This window comes from Tremella mesenterica (assembly GCF_000271645.1).
Source record: "Tremella mesenterica DSM 1558 unplaced genomic scaffold TREMEscaffold_1, whole genome shotgun sequence".
NCBI classification, from domain to species: domain Eukaryota; kingdom Fungi; phylum Basidiomycota; class Tremellomycetes; order Tremellales; family Tremellaceae; genus Tremella; species Tremella mesenterica.
This window is the reverse complement of record NW_006711225.1, coordinates 2,482,263-2,497,936: the sequence shown is the minus strand read 5'-3', so window position 1 is coordinate 2,497,936 and position 15,674 is coordinate 2,482,263. Positions and strand designations below refer to the sequence as shown.

Genomic DNA, 15,674 nt, shown 5'->3' with positions numbered 1-15,674 from the left:
TCCTCCGCCGCCGCCACCACCTCGTCCAGTTCATCCACCAGCAAGAACATACAACTCGTATCCAGGTCACAAACCCGCCATGCCGCCCTCCATATTCCCTACCTTCCACCACTCGACCCCTGCTCAGACAACAGACGAGTCCTTCAATGCTCCTGAAAGACCTCCAAGCCCTACGAGAAAGACAAGAGGATGGGATCTTTTGAACTCTTTCAGAACTTCTCTTGATTTAAGTGGGAAACATCGCAAGTCTAGCCCTTTGGTACCTACCGAACCTGACAAGACACTTCCTCCTCTACCTCAACCTCCAAGGATTGAACTTCCACCTGCCTCCACTTCCGCTCCTGACCTTCATTCATCAGCAATGCCTATCAGAGGTACTGCTCCTGCACTCCGACCGGCCATTCTGTCTGTGTTGTCAGAACCACCTACTGTCCCTCGTCGACCCTCACAACAAACCGTCTCTGCCTCCTCACGACCACTTGCTCAAGTCGAGAACAGAGTTTCTGTATCTGATCCTTCAACACCTAGAATTCAATCGCCTGCAAATTCTCTGGACAAGACTCAATCACATGCCAAGGCAGTCTCAAACAGACATTCCGCCTCCCCAGGTGTATCAAAGTCCCCTCCTCCTCGCAAAGGGGTCAAATCTACCCCTAGGACCAGAAAACCCAAATCACCTTCAGAATCAATCATAGATCTAACCTACTCTCCCCCTGGTTCTCCTTCATCGCCATCATCCATCTCATCTACTTCGTCAGGAAAGATCAAATCGGTCACTCCTCGTTCTGCTCCACGTCGACGAAGGGGGACAGATCAGATTGGTTCCATTCCCGACACACCAGCCAGATCCCCAGCTCCAAGTTCTGCCAGGGCCTCTCCCTCACCGGCTGGAGGGGCAATCAAATGTGCTGGCTACACACGTGCAGGTCATCCATGTAAGAGATTAGTCAAAGTTCAAGCGCCTTACTTGTCTATGAAAGATACAAGTGGGTCTAGTCCTGGGGAAGATACAGAAGGTGAGGTCAGGTATTGTAAGGATCATGCGGGGATGATATGTCAGGTAGAAGGGTTTTACATCAAGGGTAAAGGTACTTGGGTCAAATTTGATGGTTCGTGGTATTGGATTTTTCCATTCTCTTCAACATCTCCTTCTCACTTCACTACATATGACAACATCTCATCTCGTAGAAATGTGATCCTCCTTCGAATCTTCCCCGTGCGCCCAACTTTCCCATTCACTTCGCTGAAATTGACAACATCTCATCTTGTAACAATATGATAGCTTGCCAATCCGGGTACAAAGCTAATGATGTCAGATTACGTACCTAAAGAACTAGGGCAGCAAACTCAAACGTTGCTCCGAACAACTATGGAAAGTCGATTGACGGAGAAAGTGAGTTTTTCACCACATTCAAATAAAAAAACTCGACGACTGAATTCCTAAAAGGAAACACCAGGTTTTCTATATGTATACGAATTACGTGGTATGTCCCACCCAATTTCATATGGATACATTGACTCACAGGAAGATCTTCAATCACCCAATACTTGTTTTTTCAAAGTAGGTCGTACGGATAACGTTCCTCGTAGGATTGGAGAATGGACAAATCGTCAGTCTTCCTTCTTCTCCATAAATGATCCATTCATCTTTTTTCATATCCATATCCCAACCTCTCTCAAACCCCCCAATCCCGGAAAAAAAGAGTTCTAATCAACGTTTCAAGTCAAAAGGACATATACATTAAGAAAATCAAGATTGATCTTATCAGAATGTCAATCCCATAAACCGACACTTAGAGAAATCTTCCCACGTCGACCTCCTCGAACACAAATAGACGACTCTCAACTTTCTCGTAGAGATAGTTCATACCTCCCCGGTGCAATTTCATCAGGTTCCACAATTGATTCTCGTCCACGTTGTCCAGCTATGAAAAGATGGGAAAAATTAGTTCATTTAGAACTTTCAGAATTAAGTTTTGTTTCTCGTCCTAAAGAATTCGAAATGGTACGTGAGAAATGTAATGATTGTGGGAAATTACATCGAGAGGTTTTCCCACTTCCTTTAGAGATCGATGTTCCTCTAGAAGGGATTAAACCTGGTGGAGGTAGAGAAGCTTATGAGACTGTGGTTGAGATTATCAATAGATGGGAGAAGTTCATTAGAGAGGTTGCGGAGGGGTGATCAGCTTGGAAAACCGGTCGGATGTATAAATGACGGGTCATATGTGAATTCATAAGTGTTACTGAAGATGAATTGGGAGGTCGAGAGGGGTGTTGAATCAGAAGTTGATTGTGTTGAGGTGGGGGAGTAAAGGACATGTGGGAGAAGCAGAGAAATGAGAAATTGTATTCATGTCACTCTTGAAACATTATGCAACGTATTCATATTTTTTCTCATGTGATCGTGATGTCATACAGCACTCTTACTCGTCGCATATCTCAGGCAAAGGAGGGAAAAGGGAAGAAGGACCTGAGAGTAGAAATGCAGGGTGGAACAAGCACTTGAGTTTTCCACGTTTAAAGAATAGAAGGAAGTGTAGAAGGAGCCGGAAAACGTGATCGACTCCATTTATCCGGACATGCCTATTGTAAGCATTCCAATCTTTCTCTCCCTTCATGTTATTACCTCGTCTTAAGCCATGACCTAGTGGTCGGACTTTCCGAGTTATTTGCAACTGAATCTAGGAGGACAAGAGGAGGTAAGAAGTACTCACCAAGAAGTATCCTCGAAGTGCAGTTTCGAACCTTTCGCGATATTGATCAGGGGGAATCTATCATCAATTTCATCATCAAACTGCGTCGTCCCTATGATACCTTGATATGTCCGCTATATCGTGTTCTGGTGATGACCAAATATCGGTTGAGATGAGGTATAATTACCAAGTTGATAATTATGATCGAAATGAGAACGAGATTGGTGTGATCAAGGCAAAAATGGCTATCTGTAAAATGCTATAAAAATGGAGAAAGTATGGGAAGAAAATTATCGAATAAACTCACAATCGTCACTTCACCACCTCTATTCAAAGCTTGTTTACTCCGACTTTCAATAGTTTTGAAAAGACTATATGACCCGATGGCATCTACCAACCCCACCACTAATTCTGATTTCTTTTTGTCTAATCCTAATAGAAGAGAATAATCCATGATACTTTGACTTGAAAGAAATCGTGTGTCTGTTGAGATCGCCTCGAGTAAAGCGCGTTTTGAATCTATGTATCAGTATCTACTTTCCATGTTTGCAAGGAACGAGAGTAAGTATGTAAAGGGAGGTCTTTGAGGATCACACGAAATGGATTATTGCGAGATATTGAGGAGGCACATAAGGTAGGATTGTATGGTGAGTTGTCACATGATGGACGGGGATGATTTGGAAAGTGAGAATTCACAAGTGAAAGAGGTAAACCGAAACTCACGAGGATAAACCAAAATTGGATTTCGTTGTTGTGCTTCCAACCATTCCCCGTCGAATAACGTCCCTCCTCCTTGAGCGGTTTTTGGGATTTTACGTCCTTCTTTCATATCAGCTCGATATCCTTATTCTGCGTGCCAAATCTCCTCGTGTACATCCTGACTATTACCCTCATATAATTTCGTGCCATTCCAACCTCACACAGCCAGTGATGAGATACGTACCAATACCTTTTAAATCATACGTCCTTTCCACCGTCTGTTTGTAAAATAGGTTTTCCATTACCAGAAGATCTAGTGATCGTTTTGTGGAGTTTTGCAGATCATGTATACGAACTACCCGGTCAACAAATTCTCAGCGGATGGAGAGGGGAACGCACCGGTATAAAACCCAACGATCTTAGCGAGGGAAGTTGCTTTGTTATGAGTCGAAGCAAGATGTTCAAAATACGCCGGGCCGATCTCTAATAGGGCTTGTCTTTGAAGTCAGCATAAAGCAGGTGTTTATAATACAACAACGTGATGGGGGACCATGATCATCCAAGAAGGTGGTCGAGCACTTTTTGGTGAAGGGGTAATTAATCAATGGAGTGATAAACCAAGACAATAACTCACGTATCGCTCACATTCCATTTACTGACCAATTCCTTCACTATATACCTCCCATCTTTAGTCTTGAAAAAACAAGCTTTACTCTTCCCTCCTTCAGCTTGCCAAGTTTCACTCCTAGCTAAACTCATAATGATACTTTTATCAATGGCACATCTCCTTCTTAAAGAATCGAACGCAGTAGCGTAATACACCGTACATCCCAATTTCAATTTATCCCCCAAAGTGTAAGTGAATTGAATATGAGGTCTATCATCAAAATGATTCAACGAATTATCCATATTACTCATCATACTTAATGGTCCTATCAAAGACGAAAGAGATCGATCTGCACCTCTCATTGGAACTTTGAGAGATCCTATTGATTCCGCCGCACCAGTACCTAATTTGAGTAATTGATTGAAAGAGTTGGAAAACGAAGATGTGACTGATGACCAACCGTCTTTAGAGGATGAAGGTGTGTTTGGTGTGATAGGAGTAGTTAGAGAGGGGGAGACTACACGAGTTGGTCGAAAAGCAGAAGGAGGTGCATTGGATCCTGATTCAAGAGTTCGACGTGAAAGGTGAGAAGGAGAACGAGGAGATGCTCGATTCGAAGTGATTGTAGATGTCGGTGTTGAGACAATTTCGGTAGAAGGAGATACTGAAATAGGAACGACGATTGGAGGTTTGTCTGATTCTGACATGGAAGGTGATCTAGCTTTCATAGTCAAGATTGGATCTTGGGCCGTGGCTTTACTGATACTTTTAACGAAATCCGTCAAATTTTCACCTTGTTTATGTTCACCTTTACCTTGTTCATGTGATAATGCCACTGCGGGAGCACTGGGACTGAGTGTCATGGGTAATCTTCCTGCGGCGCTGACGACGGAAATTTCGGATTTCTTCTTGGATATGGCACGGAGACTCAACAAGTCTCGAGGACTATCACGACGTTTGACTTCGATGACCCAACTTTCACCAGGTGGATCGGCGGTGATGCCAATGTCGGTGACTTTGCTTGAAGTGTTGGGAACATCGTCAGAGACAGCTTTACCACTTGCTGCGAGTTCGTTAAAGTAATGAACGGAACTGCCAATGAGTCGTTAAACAACTTTACAAATGGGTTACTTACGAGAGAGTGTAGGCGATGACTGAGCTAGGTTCGTCTTCTCGGATAAGGATGGAGCTCCCGGGTAGAGCATGTACTTTCTCAGCAGCATATTCCGGGCGCCAAAGAGGTGTACCAGGAGGGCTATCAATCTTGTTCTTCTTTCGCCACGTGTCAAGTTTTGCACTCAAGACATTCATTTGTGACGAAAATTGACGGCGAATGTCATTGAGGCGTAATGCCTGACTCGAGGAGATTGTATCCTTCAGACCCTTCTCGACTCGAATGGCCTCTTCCCTCAATATATCAAGCTCAATCACCGCAGCTCGGCGTATTTTGACGGCCTCGTCAATCTTTTGCAGCTCAGATTTAGTCAGATCGGTCTGCTCTTTCTCAGAGATGTTGTCTTCTGGGGACGCAATCTTTCTCTACTCTCATCAGCTGAAGGCTAGCTGCTCGGCTTGGCATATACCCACCAATTGGTCTACTCTCTGCTCGAAACCACGAAAAGATTTGTCCACATCGTTGCGTATACCATCAATCTGCTCCTCCCTTGTCTCCTGCCGCATCAGACCGTCCACCGCAGCATCGACAGCCTCCTTGCCCGCTTTCCGTTTGGCCACATTAGGACCAACTTGTAATTTCGGAAGTCGAGTATCTAGTATCGAGATATTCTCCACCGAAAAGCGAAGCGTGACGGCCGAAGATCTGATACACCGCACGAGATCGCCACTGTTTTTATGTGCGCAGAGATTGGTTGGGATGAGGATGTCCGTATATATCACCCTACATATCAGCCGAGAGTCACCATGAATCGCAACTTACAGTTCTAGAAATTTTGCCCATGAAAAGGATCTGGGAGTAAGCGATATCCTGCAAACAAATGAATTACTCACAACGCAAGCTTGCCCAAATTTCTTGGCAGACTCCCCTTTCCGCATTTCCGACATTCAACCCAAGCGTCCACGATATCCTCTCCCTCGATAGCAGATCGCTCGGTCCGCATGATCACCTTTTTCTCCGCATGAATCCACCATCTTAGATGATCTCGCGCCAACACTTCGCAGCCCGCCCTCGAACAACCGAGCATCTCGTCGTCAGTCCCCTCCACGCTCTTTACAAATTCCACAAGCGTTTGATCCTTCTCCTGATCGAAGAAGGGGATTGATAGGAGCTTCGGTCTATGGCATGTGATATAGGTGGTCGATGTAGGTGCTGGCTCCTCTACACCCACGCATGAGATCACCTCCAATCTTTGTAACCTTGCCCATCCATCAAACGTTTCCAGACGAGGAGTAAGAGCTTGAAGACCCGCTCGAACATCCCCACCGAGTCTATACCCAAGTGCTCGTCCGCGGACTATATCTTTAGTGGGCTTTCCCAACGGTGTCAACCCCAGTCCGGCAGGTAACCCATCAGAAGGGGGACATTCGTCCTGTATCTCTTGTTTGGCCTTATCCACACGTACTTGATGTTCTTCTTTCATCCTCAGTAGTAGAGGAGGCATGGGAACTCTCAGACCAGGCGTCGTGGACGGTAGAATCGCTTCGAGCTTTTCCAATATCAGAAGAAATCGGTCTGTTGCATTCTGCATATGACGCGTGCTTGCAGTATGAAGGAGAGGCGATGAGGTGGCCGAGGAAGGTGTCAATGGTAGGTTTCTGAGACCGACAGGCAAAGATTCGCTGACAGAGCGTGAGGCAGTAGGGAAGGTACCAACGAGAGGACTTCCGGGCTGATCTCCAGATGACGAGCCACGTCGTCGACCGAGGAGATGTCCGAACATTTCTCCCTTTCCCAATCGACGGAAGAAAGCCCGAGCACCATCTTTGCGTTCTTTCCCAGAATTGGATCGTCGGACCTCGTATTCATCGTTTTGATGATTATCCGTTTTGGGAGGTGGAGCTGGAGGTATGGGTGCTGCATCGTGTTGACGCTCTACGCGGAACGCATCAAGCAGCTCGAGTTCGAGCAGCACTGTTTGGATGGTATATATCTGTCAAGGAATCAGCGGGATCAATGAAGAGCCGACCGACTCACAAGAAGAGAGAGAATATTCTGTAGAGCTTCTCTTTCGTCCTCCCTTGTGATCCCTCGTATCACAATCGTCCCGCCCACAATGCCGACCTCGCCCTTTTCGACTTCCGTCACAGGGACGTCCAGCGGTGCTCCAGCAATGACAGCAGTGTACGAACCGTCTTGATGGAATCTTGAATCGGCTCTCTGCGTCCCGGACCAGATAGACGAGGTATCGTCCAAAGCATCGTCAACAAATTCCACGTCATCCTGTCCCTGTTCATCTGAACTATCATAGCTGCTATCTCTGTCTTTCCTTCTCTTCGGACGACGCGATGATGTAGATGGTCGTCTTCTCACCTCTACGCCCGTGACTTGATCGACCTGAGGAAGAATGAACTGCCCCTCGACTAACTCCATGTCTACGTCGTCTGGGACGAATGATGGTCCCACGGTCATGTCGCTCCTTCTTAACAAGGAGCTGCTACCAAACCAACCTTTAGCATTTATAGAATTGACGCTACCTCGAGATTCCGCGCCAACAGAAGACTCTCGTCGTATTCGGATCGTGCTTGAACTGACATTCCTGTGACTGGGCTCGGATGTGGGAATGGAAGGTGCCGGAAAGTGGAGACAGAAAACTGGTTTCAGGACAGGCGGAAGAGACTCTGTTGAGGATGAAGGGAGAGGTGGAGGACGCTTTAGCCGACGACGAGATGCTGTCGCTCGACTGAATGACATTCTTGGATCGTAGTGACCTCCTTGAGGGAAACCTCCAGGCAAGCTTCGTTCGTCGGTGACACCTTCGAACTCTTCTTCATGGTTTAGCATATGAGAATAACCAGAGTCTGACAGAACTCACCATTGACGACCTCCCACTCATCTTTCTTTGGCAGTACGAGTTTCTGAAAGCCTTTCAGTCCTGACATCACTGTGTTCCACTGTAGCTGTCTCTCGTCTTCATCCGTCTCGTCTTCGGGTTTATTATGAAGAGGAATGGAAGTCGGTGGGGGAGGAGGTGGTGGTGGAGGAAGGTCTTCAGCCTTGCGTCTTCCAGGAGTGACAGAAGCAACAGACGGAGCTCGTGTAGATGGTCTGCTAGGGGAACCAGGAGCATTCGTGACGGTTGCCGGTTTCCTACCCCTCATTACTGACATATCACCTTCAGCCGTATTCCGTCTGGATAACTTCCCTTTGACATTCCTCTCACCCGTCACCTTGACTTGCTTCACTTGATGAACCGGATTCCGATCTTGCTCCTCCTTCCATTTTGACAATCTTTTTGTAGCCCCTTCAGCCCATGTCACCCAGTCACATTCGAGCAAGCCTCTATGACTGGAAGAATCCTCATGTTGAGGTAATATGATGCTCTCCCAAATGATTTTCTCAATAGCGACTAGTTTTGCACCTTCCCATAAGAGACGTGGCTGGGGGTCCTTTGGTCCGGGAAGACCTTCATGGGGGACCTCTTGCTGCGACAACCACTGATGAAGCAAAGCTCGGAGATGAGTGAGATAGAGGGGTGGGAGTCCGTGGGCATTCTTGCGGGGTGGCAAGGGTGGGGAGGAGCTCCTTGGGGGCTGTGCGGAAGGGGATGGGACATGCTTGGTTACTGATTGGACTCTAGAGGGAGACGGGGAGGGGGTCGGAGGCATCGGGGAGTACGGATAGTTGGGAGGAAGTTGAAGGACGGTTAGATCAATGCATATCGGACTGAGTTGTGGAAAGAGAACATTCCGCTATCCGCGAGGATCAATCGAGAGTGTTGGATGGCCGTTTGGATGACACCGGCTGACGATAGCTGGTGGACGGTTGAGGTCGCTCTGGCTGTTGAGTGGCTGTATTTGCTCTACCGATAGTCTCGTTGATAACGCGGTGTGACCCAGGGCGGAGAAGAGAAGAGAGAGGTGAATGGAGAGAGAGAGACAGAGAGGTAAGTAGTGTGAGACGACAGGCAGGACTGCATCAAGCTCCGACCAGCCCAGCGGAGCATCGGGGCCCCCCGTTACGGACTTTCCTCATGCCACATCACCATAATCCCGCGAATTTCCGACCTTCTCTCCCCGCCCTCCCTCCTACTCGCACCCAGAGAACAGAACACCTATGTACACACCTCCACCACCATGAGAGGGACGTCAATATTGAGGAATGCCGCCAAAGCTGCTAACAAGCCCATGAGTGCAGACCATACTTTGTATCATGTTCAGCCTACCGTGAGTGGTCCCAGAGAGTTCGTTGTATGATTACTCAAGCTGAGCGGCAGGGCTTTTGGAAGAAGTTTAGAGACGCCGTAGTTGGTAAGCTTCCGGGGCTGCTGTCTTTCATCAGCTAACGTTTAGTCAACCCCGAGATATCTTCCGGACTACCTATTCCTGAACTTAACCGATACCCTCAACCTGGATCTAGACCGGAACGATATGCAACTCCAGCTACTAAAGCCTCTGATCCTGCCTTCAACCCCGTGCGTGTTCCCATACCTCTTTTCTTCCAAAGCAGCTGACAAGATGCAGTATTACAAGCGTGATGTGAGTGGTCTTTTTTCGCTTATTGAAAATAGCGCTGATTTCGTAGTCACGCCGAGCATATCCTCAAACATCCGTCATCACCCAAAATCACATAGCCACTCTTTTAATTTCATCAGAAAGCTTACAAGCCTTACCTTCACCCCAAACCAAAGTCGAAACCACTCCTGAGAACGCATCTGCCATTGCACCTTCCTCCGAACAACCCACCACAGCCGTCGCTGCAACTCCCGTACCTTCTCTGTCCGAGGTGTTGACCAAATTGCCGAAAGCTTACGTGGGAGCCGGGTTACAGACGGGTGCTGGAGAAGGACTTCCTCCAGTCCCTCCTCCGAACACAGCAGGAAAATGGATACCGAAGGCCGGTGGGGAGATACCTCATGATCCGCATGCCTACTTTCCCATGATAGGTTATTCATGATCATGCATCGTGTATGTCTTTCCGACCCTAAGATCCCCGTATCTTTCCCACATCGTGATCACCCAAATAATCTCGTGTCACAGCCCCTACGATCTTTCCAAAGAATCTGATCAATCTTGACTCTAGTCGATCGAGATTTTTTTGACGTTGGTCAGCACACCATTCTCGTACTCACCTCGCAGGGTGTAACCACTCCTTAAGTCAAAGTCGAGTTCTCTGGCAGAAACACTTCTCGTCTGAAGGTATGCCAACCGAAGTCGAGCAGTTTCCGCTTGGGACGGATCGACATTCTCAGCAAAAGGGAACTTCTCGATCATGTACGTTTTGGAAAAGGATCGGCTGAAGTTTGCGGGATCTTCGACATGAATAGCTTCGGATAGCAGGTCGACAGCTTCTTCGTCTCTGTACGAAGCGCAAGTGACATACTCTATCTTCTGCGTCCAATTATTTGCAGTCATACGTGCATCGACTTCGACAATGTCGTTCCAATCTTGACGCGTCTTGGTGAGACCGGCAAAGGTAAGCTTATTGCCCGTCTTGAAATAAGGAAGCGAAGTTTCAAACACATGGATTGAGGCATCAAGATCCGCCCTGATTTCTTCCACATAGTCATGAAGAGCATTGGTGGGATTCAATACTTCAAGAGTGACCATGAAAGTTGCTGTCTTTTGACCTTCGTCTATTTGGACCGTCGATGCCGCTTGGAGGATGGGTGCAGAAGTTTCATTGGTGGATGTCATGTTACTGGATGAGAGGTAATATCAGTTGGGCAAAATATGAAGTGAGCTGTTTGAGTGAGATATAACAATAACTTGAAGGCCAATATGGGCAATAATTCAAAGTCAACTTCCATTAACGACGGGAATCTTCTCATACGTGTAAAGTTGAGAGGAAGGGGGATGGAAGAAAGGAGGGGATATGAATTGACTCATGTGACACGTAAGAACATCGCGTGATCAGCTGAGTGAGATTTAGCGAGATAAAGGTGACACCTACTTCGACAACGGATTTATTATTTGACACAGGACATGCATAGCCTACATGATACAAATCGGACCCAGAAACAACATGGCAACACGTGGACGATGTTACCGCCACACTGCCACATGTCACCGCCGAATCACGGGTCGACCCCCTAGTGTAAGTTAGGTACAGAGTTTTTTTCGATATGTATATCGAATTACCTTACTTGCTTAGTTATCTGAGGCCTCACAAGGGCATGGTCAGCACGCACCATCAACAAGTCAGTCAGAAGAAGAAAAAAGCGGTGAGATGTTTGTCTCGGATCCCACTACGCGCTGAACAAGTTCATACAGTGTCATGAGACTCGATTAGTCTTCCTCCTCCCTTCTCCCGTCCGCGGGTGCTGTCTCACTACTTACTATGGATAGAGAATGTGTCTCAAATGTCCACCGCCCATGCTCCCACCTTCCCGTCACTCATCTCATCTCACGGTGACTTTCCCCCTCCCCGCAACCCCCGCGGCAAGGGAAGGAGTAAAGGAGCATTTCTTCTAATCCCGTGAACACATGTTTGACCATCGGATGGACCTTCGACATGGTCCAAACCTCGGATTCAAAGTTGGAGCCCGAAGTCTTCCGTCGCCCTCGGCCTCACGTTGTCATCACCCATTCACAAGCACCGATACACAAGGGACAGAAGCGCGGATAAGGATGTTTGTTCCTTGGTTTAGAACACACATCATACGGTAAACGGCAACATTACTCTTTCCACCCGCGGTGAAGAACGATTCCATCTTCATCTTCACTCACGCACGTTACTATTCACGAGCAACATAGCAATATAGCACATACCGAGGGTGTGATTTCGACATTTGACATTCGATTATCTTCCCGTTCCGCTTCACCTATCTTACAGAAGGGGGTATCCGCACATAGCACAACGATCGTCAACAAGACTAGGTACCAAGATCTTCGAATCGAGGGTAGAGGGACGAAATTCGATCCGCATTCGACATACATCCCGATACCGACATCTGACACTTTGTCGAACCCGAAGGGTAGTAACTCCCCACAACAACAACAAATCAACACACCTCGCAACCCTCCTGCTTCCATCCTCTTTCTCAATGTTACTCTCTACATCTCATCCCTATCAAGACGAAACAAGGTATACTTCATAGTGGACAAACTCGACGTATTCGTCTTGAAGTATCCTCGCAACCCTTTCCGGTGATATTGGTGAGTTCTTTCAAATTGTTCCATCCGGAATCGGAACATCATAAACCTCTCTCGAGATAGTATATGACCCTCGATCATTATTCACAACATTACCCTCTTCTCCCACGGGGGGTGTATTTTGACTAACAATCATCAGATCGCTCATGATGTACGCTACACCCACTCCCGCAACTCGTCGACCTCGACCTCCAGGTTCTCGTGCTCGTCGCCTTTCAAACTCTGGGCGTCCAACTACTGCCCACGTCCACAATCCAGACAAGCAACCCGCAACTTATAGTCCTCAATACGACCCTCCGACCAACATGTCTACCCTACCTTCGACATCTTCCGTCAATTCAACATCGGAAACACCTCTGGCGGCATATGTAAGAGCTCGAAGCGCTCATAGTCGATCTCAATTGGCGAGGGTCAGCGCTAGTCCTGATCTTCCGAATGCAAGTCCACTTCATGATACGCGAAACGATTCGGTCCGTTCGAGACCTTCTCAAGTGGGTATGGGACTTCCCAGTTCTTTGAGAACATCTCTCAGTAGCGACGCACAACCCTCTCCACCGCCGCCTTATGGTCAAGATCTTCCTCACGATTCTACACCAAGACGAGAAGAGAGAGAAGGAAGGGAACGAGCACAAGGTACACCTGCGGACAACATGGAAGAAAGACTCAGGATGAGAAGAGCTACAGACGCTGCAAAGGCGTTAGGTTTAGATATGGAGTTTGGATTCGACACTGAACCAGGAACACCTTCCAGTGAGATCGGCTTGACGGAGGATGAAATCAAGGCAAAGTTGAGTGAAGCCAAACGTCTTCTAAAGCGAAGAGATAATGGTAGGTTTATCTTTTCTGTCGATCAATCACAGCTGATTGCAAAAGAATTACTGATGGCTGCTCGGGTGGCGGATCAAGTTTTACGTCGACATGAACAACTGGTCGCTGGTTTACCTCCCTCTCTCCGTGCATCATTACCCGGATTGGGTGAACTCATGTCGGCTCGCAAGAGTCGGGAAGGTTTATCGAGATCTAATAGTTTTCAAGGATCCCCTGCTCCCCCACATATTCGACCCTCCGCTTCAAACCAAGAGTTCCCACCATCCACTCAATCTCAACGCTCTTCACGATCCCGACCTACCTATGATGTCCCCATTCCCACTCCCAATCCTGAAAATCGGTTCTTTCGTACAGTTCGATCTTCCGATACTTCCATGCCATTCCCGTTTCATAACCAACGTCACCGACCCAAGATGTTCGATACACCCGGTCCTAGTCCCGATCGAGTGGATTTTGCTGCTATACAACTGCAGGAGAACGAGGAACGTTTGGCAGCTATGGAACACGCACTTACGGAAGCAAGGGAAAGTGAAGAAGCTCAACGAAAACTCGCTGCAAGATTGAGGAAAGATTTCGAAAAGCTGCAAAGGGAATACGACAGGGCTGAAGCTCTCATGTCTCGTGAAGACCACGTTATGGGGTACGGAACTCCTCGCGATCGTCCAAAACCCAGAACAGAGGTTTCACAAGAATCCTGGGGTAGGTCAGTATCCCACAACGACAGATCGAGAACCAAAGTTCCACAGCCAAAGACGACCGAGGAAGATGAAGTGGAAAATGAAATCGACCGATTCGGTTGGGGAACCACCGCCTTTCCTGAATTCCCGGCTAGTGCTGGACCGTCTCGACCATCTTCTCAGGGAGATACAGAAGATGAACTGCGTGAAGTCATGGAACATCTGAGTGTCCGATCAAATGGATCTATCCTCAGTCCCAGAAGATCAGAAGCTTCCCCTTCTGTCAGTCTTCGGACACGTTTGGATGAAGAGACGTCAAGTGTCGGTTCAGCAGATGTTGCTACTGTCCATCGAGCAAGTTCAGTTTCACGTCAAGAAGCTCATCATCTTCAATTACCTCTCACCGATCGAAAAATTCGAAGGAGAGTTAGTAAATCTAATTTCTTGGATCCTGATCAACCTACTCAAACTCCTATCGTTGAACCTTTATCACCATTAGCACCTCGAGTAACTCTTCAAGCTCCTAATTCACCACAATCATCTTTTTCCTCTTCATCGACGGCTTCTCAAGTCATACCAAGTTCCAATCATTCTCATAAACGTTCTCCTTCACCTTATCCCTCTCCTCAACATTCCGATACTTCAACTGTTTCTCAAGGTCTATTCGGTATGTCACCCACCCCCTCTCCTCATCCTTTACCACCCATGACGTCCCTCATGGCTATGAGAGCCTACATGTCGAATATTTCACTCAATCGCGCACCTTCTCGAACTCTTGGATCAGAATTGGGTAGTGACTTTGGGGATGAATGGGCAATACGATCTTTCGACGAACGTTCTCGTACTGAACAAGGATCTGAAGAAGATGATTTTGAAGATCCACAACCTCTTCCTCCTAATGTTTCTGCCGCATTATCAAGCTTGGCATTGGCATTAGCACCAAGTATAATGTTTGGTCAAACAGACTCTTCAGTTCCTATCTTACCTAAAGGATCTCTCCGTGAACCAGGTTTAGATCATCGAGCGTACGCTTTATTGAGTGAAGCTGTCAGAATGCGAAAGATAAGATGGGCGGATCAAGATATTCCAATACGTACTAGTCAAAGTACACCTGCAGGATTAACGAATCTCAAATCAATAGTTAAAAATTGGCAAACTCCTTCGGATCCTTGGGAAGGTAACGAATATCCAGATGATTTATCAACAACTTCATTAAGTTCTGTCGAACCTTCTCTTTCACGTTCACCTTCACGTTCAAGATCTCCAACACCTACACCAACATTAACTACTCGTCCAAGTTTAGCATTGGCACATAGAAGAAGTAGTTCAATTCAAACTCTTCATACTATTCATAATCTTCAAGCTTTACAAGTTTCTATATCACGTTCTCAAGCTAAATTACATTTCAGTCCAAGTTCGAAGAAAGAAATACAAGAGAGATATGAAAAGTTGGAAAATGAAAGAGAACCAAATACCATACCGGGCAGAGTCGTTAATGATATTATCTGTTTATTATTTTTGGTTTTGGATTGGATTGAAATGTTGGCTGTGGCTGTTTATAGGGTAATTATGGACATTCGATATGGACAACGAGCGACGTTGTGAGTTGATAATACATTCACCATCTCGTACTTGTTCTTGAATCCACACCCTGGTCCCTTTGTTTCCCCTTGACTGTCACCGTTATCTTCAACGTAAAGATTTTGTGGTACCTTCTCGATCACTCGTCCATACCGGCTCTGAATCTCATCTCCTTTTGGGACAAGGACCCCCCCGGTTGCGCTGGTCAGTTGTCGTAGTACAGCGCTGATAAGACAGAGGATGGAGAATGCGTTCTTCCAGAAGAAGATATTACATCTGATTTTATATATTTATGACAATCAACGATCATACGATCTCTCA

The 15,674-nt window shown here is 46.9% G+C and overlaps 5 protein-coding genes across 5 annotated transcripts; 3 read left to right on the top strand and 2 right to left on the bottom strand.

Annotated features, from left to right (window-relative positions):
- Window positions 1–79: 79 nt before the first annotated feature.
- Window positions 80–2,182, top strand: TREMEDRAFT_58764 (uncharacterized protein; the record flags this gene model as incomplete). The annotated part of the gene is made up of 5 exons (XM_007001330.1): window positions 80–1,021; window positions 1,061–1,109; window positions 1,317–1,393; window positions 1,526–1,610; window positions 1,770–2,182. The coding sequence occupies 5 exons, from the start codon at window positions 80–82 to the stop codon at window positions 2,180–2,182; spliced, it is 1,566 nt and encodes a 521-aa protein (XP_007001392.1).
- Window positions 2,183–2,517: 335 nt separating this feature from the next.
- On the bottom strand, window positions 2,518–8,283 carry TREMEDRAFT_58763 (uncharacterized protein; the record flags this gene model as incomplete). Its single annotated transcript, XM_007001329.1, has 14 exons — window positions 2,518–2,583; window positions 2,715–2,771; window positions 3,001–3,212; window positions 3,417–3,515; window positions 3,637–3,747; window positions 3,792–3,889; window positions 4,027–5,091; window positions 5,135–5,538; window positions 5,587–5,896; window positions 5,936–5,965; window positions 6,007–7,106; window positions 7,151–7,410; window positions 7,624–7,941; window positions 7,989–8,283. 14 exons carry the CDS (start codon window positions 8,281–8,283, stop codon window positions 2,518–2,520), a joined length of 4,425 nt encoding a protein of 1,474 aa, XP_007001391.1.
- A 977-nt stretch (window positions 8,284–9,260) lies between these two features.
- Window positions 9,261–10,091, top strand: TREMEDRAFT_41844 (uncharacterized protein). The gene is made up of 5 exons (XM_007000899.1): window positions 9,261–9,339; window positions 9,390–9,423; window positions 9,466–9,587; window positions 9,637–9,651; window positions 9,698–10,091. The coding sequence occupies exons 1-5, from the start codon at window positions 9,301–9,303 to the stop codon at window positions 10,067–10,069; spliced, it is 582 nt and encodes a 193-aa protein (XP_007000961.1). The 5' UTR covers window positions 9,261–9,300; the 3' UTR covers window positions 10,070–10,091.
- Window positions 10,092–10,240: 149 nt separating this feature from the next.
- TREMEDRAFT_58761 (uncharacterized protein) lies at window positions 10,241–10,809 on the bottom strand (the record flags this gene model as incomplete). The annotated part of the gene is made up of 2 exons (XM_007001328.1): window positions 10,241–10,264; window positions 10,297–10,809. 2 exons carry the CDS (start codon window positions 10,807–10,809, stop codon window positions 10,241–10,243), a joined length of 537 nt encoding a protein of 178 aa, XP_007001390.1.
- Window positions 10,810–12,416: 1,607 nt separating this feature from the next.
- TREMEDRAFT_58760 (uncharacterized protein) lies at window positions 12,417–15,377 on the top strand (the record flags this gene model as incomplete). Its single annotated transcript, XM_007001327.1, has 1 exon — window positions 12,417–15,377. One exon carries the CDS (start codon window positions 12,417–12,419, stop codon window positions 15,375–15,377), a length of 2,961 nt encoding a protein of 986 aa, XP_007001389.1.
- Window positions 15,378–15,674: the final 297 nt, after the last annotated feature.

Bases quoted from the DNA above. Each gene is read 5' to 3' on its own strand.
- TREMEDRAFT_41844 (XM_007000899.1), top strand. From the start codon at position 9,301: ATGAGTGCAGACCATACTTTGTATCATGTTCAGCCTACC. The intron at 9,340-9,389 runs GTGAGTGGTCCC...GCTGAGCGGCAG, and splicing joins TGTATCATGTTCAGCCTACC to GGCTTTTGGAAGAAGTTTAG. The intron at 9,424-9,465 runs GTAAGCTTCCGG...GCTAACGTTTAG, and splicing joins GTTTAGAGACGCCGTAGTTG to TCAACCCCGAGATATCTTCC.